The sequence below is a fragment of the Takifugu flavidus genome, unplaced genomic scaffold, assembly GCF_003711565.1.
Source record: "Takifugu flavidus isolate HTHZ2018 unplaced genomic scaffold, ASM371156v2 ctg573, whole genome shotgun sequence".
In the NCBI taxonomy this organism is placed as follows: domain Eukaryota; kingdom Metazoa; phylum Chordata; class Actinopteri; order Tetraodontiformes; family Tetraodontidae; genus Takifugu; species Takifugu flavidus.
Genome location: NW_026622186.1, coordinates 1,756 through 7,986, shown reverse-complemented (window position 1 = coordinate 7,986; position 6,231 = coordinate 1,756). Strand labels below are relative to the sequence as shown.

The 6,231-nt window shown below is 43.3% G+C and overlaps 1 protein-coding gene across 1 annotated transcript; it reads right to left on the bottom strand.

The window, feature by feature from the left end:
- Window positions 1–514: 514 nt before the first annotated feature.
- LOC130520892 (NLR family CARD domain-containing protein 3-like) lies at window positions 515–2,284 on the bottom strand. Its single transcript, XM_057024590.1, has 2 exons — window positions 1,537–2,284; window positions 515–614 (listed from the first exon to the last, which is right to left on the bottom strand). Exon 1 carries the CDS (start codon window positions 2,116–2,118, stop codon window positions 1,537–1,539), a length of 582 nt encoding a protein of 193 aa, XP_056880570.1. The 5' UTR covers window positions 2,119–2,284; the 3' UTR covers window positions 515–614.
- Window positions 2,285–6,231: the final 3,947 nt, after the last annotated feature.

The following is a 6,231-nucleotide window of genomic DNA, read 5'->3' as shown; positions in this document are numbered from 1 at the left end:
TCCTCACATGGGACAGATTTCCACAACCAATTTAATACTGCAAATCTGTCCTGTGTGGTCTTTTTTCTGAGAACTGTAACACTACGTTTATAACAAAGATCAAACATGGAAACAGTTATTGTCTAACTAGTTACACCTGGGAAAGTACTGGATCATCTCTGACTGACCTGAGAGTCTCCAGCTCACAGAGAGGATCCTGGAGAAACCCACAGAGCAGCTTCACTGCTGGATCCTTCAGCTGGTTCCCACTCAGGTCCAGACCCTCAGATGGGAGGGATTGGACCAGCAGCGCCAGAGAGTCACAGCTGATCTCTGATAAACTGCAGCCCACAGCCTGGAAAAGGAATAAATGGGGCAAATAAAAACACATTTCTAAATCTGAAAATGAAGAGAAAGCAGAAAAAATGTAAAGAAACCAACAGAGGCCTCCTGACCTGAGCGTCTCCAGTCTGCAGTTTGGATGCATCATTGCAGAAGACAGTAACTTTACTACGTCGGCATCTGTCAGGCTTTTGGTTCCAGCTTAAGCTCAGCTCCCGTAGATGAGAAGGGTTTGACGTCATTGCTGAGGCCACAACTTCCCAATGACTCGTTGAAAGAAAACTACCAGCAGTCTGTTGTGTATGAAACAAAAATAGTGAGTCAAACTTTGGGATTTCTAATCAACTTATCTGAGAATCTACCTCAACACAAATGTAGCTCATTTCCTGGAAAAGCTAAATTCAACACCGTAGAGCAACAGTTTGAACGACCATCAGATCTGAAATGCAACTGAATTATTCTCAACATTTGTCTTATTTTAGAACAGCTCATAATTACTCAATATTTAAAATGATTATAGCAAATGGTTTAAAGAAACGTGCATCTTTTTATCTGTCTATCGGCTCTTTGGATATTTTGCATTTCATCCAATTTGTACGATGGTGCGTCAAGTCTTAATTCAGCGATCCGATCGATGACATCAGAGTCTCTGGTTGCATCGATTGCCCTCAGCTTCTGTTCTATCTGCCTGTTTCCCTTCAAATCATTTTCACTGCACCTTTTGTTGCTAGTGATGAAGTTGCCACCTAACGGGTGTGGAAAGGCTCAAACAACTTTGTGGGTCACATAAAGGCTCCAAACGGAACCGCCACAAAGACCTAAAACACCCATTTAAACCAACGAGGCCGGCTGTTTTTACGTTGAACAAATGAAGCAAAATAGTCACGTGTCATTAGTTAAAATGTGTTTTTCTGTCGTTAGAATACGATGTATAAAACAAAAAAAAGTGATTTAATGACATGACAGTAATTTCATGATAGTCAGTTAACTTGTGGCTCCTATTATTCCTGCCTTATGTTGGTTTGTCTGGATTGACCTTTGAACTTATATCCAGCCAGTGTTGAACATTTCTGGATGAATTGTTGTTGTTTTTAATTTATGGACGCTGCAATGGAGATAAAGAATTGAAGGAATGACCACTGGAGGGGGTATTGCTACCTGACATGATCCACTCGCTTGATTTAAACGCCGATGTCCGGCCCCAAAAATCTTTACTTACACGGCCTTCCTGCAGTTCCTCACAGCTGGAATCAGGCGACGTCGTCCCTCCACTGAGGTGTTGTACTGCTGCAGGTTCAGCTCATCCAGAACCTCCTCTGACATCTGCAGCAGGTAGGCCAGAGCTGAACAGTGGATCTCTGACAGTCTCCTCTCTGATTTCTTCCCTGACTTCAGGAACTCTTGGATCTCCTGATGGACTGACTGATCCTTCATCTCCATCAGACAGTGGAAGATGTTGATGCTTCTGTCTGGGGAGATTTCATCACTGTTCTCCTCCTTCAGGTTGTTGAGGACCTTCTGGATGGTTTCTGGGTGGCTGTTCCTCTGATCCAACAGTCCACCCAAGATCCTCTGATTGGACTCCAGAGAGAGACCATGAAGGAAGCGAACAAACAAGTCCAGGTGGCCATTTTCACTTTCAAGAGATTTCATTAGTGCTCTCCTGAGGAAGTCATCAAGAGATGTGGCTGGATCGTTATTAAACAACCCAGCAAACCAGGAAAAGCGGTTTGGTTCAGAATATTTTAGGAACTGATTTATAACCGCTGTGTCTTTCCTGGTGTAACAGTGGAACATGTAGACGGCAGCCAGAAACTCCTGAATGCTCAGATGAACAAAGCAGTAGCAGTAGACTGATTTCTGGAAGATCACACTCTCTCTCTTGAAGATCTCTGTACAAACTCCTGAGTACACCGACACCTCGGAGACGTCCAGTCCACATCGCTCCAGGTCTTCTGAGAGTAGAACATGATGTTTCCTTTCTCCAGATGTTCAAACGCCAGCCGACCCAACTTCAGAAGGAGTTCTTTATCAGCCTCAGTCAGTTCCTCTGGTCTCTGCTTTCCTCCATACTTCTGCTTCTTCCTCTTTATCTGAACCCTCAGGAAGTGTGAGTAGAGGTCAGTCAGGGTTTGGGGCAGCTCTCCTCTCTGGTCTCTGGTCATCATGTCCTCCAGAACTATAGCAGTGATCCAGCAGAAAACTGGGATCAGACACATGATGTGGAGGCTCCTGGAGGCCTTGATGTGTGAGATGATTCTCTTGGACAGATCTTCATCACTGAACCTCCTCCTGAAGTACTCCTCCTTCTGGGAGTCAGTGAAGCCTCGTACTTCTGTGATCCTGTCAACACACGAGGGAGGAATCTGATAGGCTGCTGCAGGTCTGGAGGTGATCCAGATGAGAGCTGAGGGAAGCAGGTTCCCCTGGATGAGGTTCACCAGGAGCACGTCAACGGACGATACTTGTGTGACATCAGAGATGACCTGATGCTTGTTGAAACCCAGTGAAAATCTGCTTTCATCCAGGCCATCAAAGATGAACAGAAGTTTCCAGACAGTCAGATCTTCTGCTCTGATCTTCTGTAATGTTGGATGGAAAACATGAAGCAGTGAGAGAGAGAAGACTGTGCTGCTCATCTCTGATCAAGTTCAGCTCCCTGCATGAGAGCGGAAGCACCAGACTGATGTCTTGGTTCTCCAAACCTTCTGCCCAGTCCAGACTGAACTTCTGCACTGAGAAGGTTTTTCCAACGCCGGCGACACCGTTGGTCAGAACCACTCTGATGTGTCTCTGTTGCTCAGATAAGACTTTGAAGATCTCCTGGCACTTGATTGGAGTGTCCTGGATGTTCTTCTTGGAGGTTCTCTCAAGCTGTCTCACCTCATGTTGTGTGTCCACCTCCTCACTTTGTCCCTCAGTGATGTAGAGCTCAGTGTAGATCTTGTTCAGCAGGGTTCCACTTCCTGCTTCATGAGTTCCTTCAGTCACATGTTCACATCTTCTCTTCAGACTCATCTTATGACCTTCTATCACCTCCTGCAGATCACTTCCTGAACATAAGTAAACCAATGATTTCCATCTATAATAAATCATCAACACAACTACAAATTCATGACATCACAAATTAAATCTCATATTGAACAGTTTTACTTTGTTTGGGCTTCATTTCAGCATCTCCAGATCTGCTTCCAGATTGTGAACAAGAGGACTCTCCTGGTGGAGCTGCCTGGTCCCAGTTTGATAGGATGTGCTCCCCCCTCTCACTATGAAACACATCTCTATTAGTCCTTTGATTTATAGGATGAAAGAACCTGATCAAGACTCAATATTGTTCCAGCATTTATGTCTGAATTCATCTTTCAGTTTAAACCTGATTTGTTTCTAATCAACAATATTCACATTAAGTCTGTAACTATATGACTGTCTGAGGTTTAAGTGTTAAACATCTCCAATAATAAACTCACAACCTGCTGCTGTTAATGTGACTAACAGCTGCCACACAAACACATCATCACGCTTTAGTTTTCTTACATTTCCTCTGAACTTCTGAAGTCTATTGCTTATTTGGACCGGTCACTCTTCAGGGACACACAGCTGGGCACTGTGGACTCTGCTCTGTCCTCGTCCATCCTGAGGAAACATCAGAAATAGTGTGATGAGACTGTGATGAAGGTAAATAATCTGTAGAGGTTGGAGTTAAATAATCCCAATTCACTGCATTTTTATCAAACAGGAACATTTCTAATCCATTCTGGATAACAACTGAATCAATAAATCAATGATGTCTCTGTATATTTTCATGTTTTCAGAGTTTAAGCTGCTTTTTTAACTGTTCCCTGCAGTGAGAAAAGAACTGGCACCTTTTCCAGCCCCTCATCCTGCAGCACTGAATGTGCTCTAAAGTTCTTTCCAGAGCAAACGTCTCTGCACTTGCAGCAACATGTTGTAGTCATGGATCCGTGAGGAGAACCGGATACAGGAAACGCCCCCACTTTGATCCCAAAACCCAACTGGTGGCCAACGGTGGTCCGGCAACGACGGGGACGCTGGTCCATCGGGCCGACAACACTGGTTTTCCACAGGCCAACATTGTGTGAAAGGACTGTCTTCAGCTCAGCCACTAAATTATCTGGTGCTACATAAACATACTAGTCAGGACTTTTTAACTTCCCTCCTTTGTTCCCCTCTTCAATTATTTCTATGATCCAAGTCCTCAAAGATCACTGCTCTATTTAAAATAGATGAAAGAAATGACACCCACTCCTGCATTTCTTTCACAGTGGTTCCACAACATAGAACAATAAACCACTGTGAGAAAACGTGCAACATGAACCCAAAATCCTGTTGGTGTCCTGTGATCCTGTGTGGATTTAGTTAATTATTTTAAAGTTTATTGTCTTAAATAATACCAAAATATCCAGCTGTGACCTGGACTGTTGAACAACTCTAATAACTCTAAGAGCTTTTCACCTGTCACAAAAATGTCGCTCTTCCTGCTTCGTCTGAACAGAATACTTTCACTTTTAAAACCTAATCAACAGCTTTATGGCGTATATATTACTACCATTAAAGCGTTCTGGGAGGGTTTAAAGTTCTTTTAGGATCAGTAGCAAAGAGCAGAAAAATAAACTAAACTTCACTTAGAAAGACTATTCAACTATAACTAAAGCCAGACTATAAGAAAGTTAAATAAGACCTCTTCATTTATAATGTATAACGATGTTTTGTGCTAAAACTAAATATGAAGTCTTGTTGAATTTTCTTAAGCCAAGAATTCTTCAGCTCTATGCAGCTCTTCAATAGTAACAAAAATGTTTTCAAATCTTGATTTTATCTCCAAACACAACTGTCAATTCTTTTCAATAATGCTCTTCGTTTACTCACCTTGTCGGTCTTCAGTCTTCCTGCTTAGTCTGAAAGGAATACTTTAAAAACTGGTTTGTTGGGTTCCCAGTTTCTGGGACCGTTGTTGCTGGTGTCTACCTGCAGGGGGCGTGGAGGAGCCGCTCATCAGCCACAGTGGCCCCGCAGACACACGCACCTGCGGTCTCTCTTCAATCTCCCGTTAGATTTAAGGACAGAACTCCCGTCTGCCAGCGGCGGAGTGTTTTCGGCCTCATCGCCAAACCCTGACTTCTGTGGCTTGACTATTAGTTTTCCTAGCGGATGTTTTGGACTCTCTCGAGGTCTCTCCGCCTCTGTGAACGCGGACCGAACTGTTCTGGTTCACTTTAAAATAAAGACGCTTTTCGGACACCATTCTCCACCATTATTCAACCTGGTTAAATAAATAAGATTTATGATGCTTGACAGATTTGAAAGACTTGTAAAAGCAGCATATTTCTGCAGCCCTGGAGTCCAGGAGGAGCAGCAGAGGTCAGAATGTGTCGGAGCGCGTTTAACTATTGTCTGCAGTTCCACGCGTGTCCACCGGGTGGCGGTAAAGCACCACATGATATTTCTCCTTTTTGGAACTTCTTCAGCTGCGTTGAGCTTTAAATCTTCACCTGTCGCTCCCTTTAAGCTCTAAACTTTGCGGTTCTGTGTGTAGTTTGTTGGTTTGAATATTTCTGATGAATTCTGATGACGACTGAAACTGTCAATGACCAATAGAAAGTTCGTCCATTTTTCTACTGCGTCACACATTTTCATTATTTATTGTCATTTTTGGGTCTAAACTGGGCCAGTTCTGTGAGCTGTTTTGCTTTTTCTGTGGACCAGATGTTCCAGGCAGGTTCCATCATCGGACACAGACGGAGACAGGTCACGTGACAACAGTCAGCCTTTAGTTCTTTATTACAGGAGGATCTGGTTTATATACAGACACGTATCTGCAAAATACTAAAAAGTCTATGAACCCAAAGTACTAAAAAGTCTACATCCACACACACGCGTGTATTAAGTGTT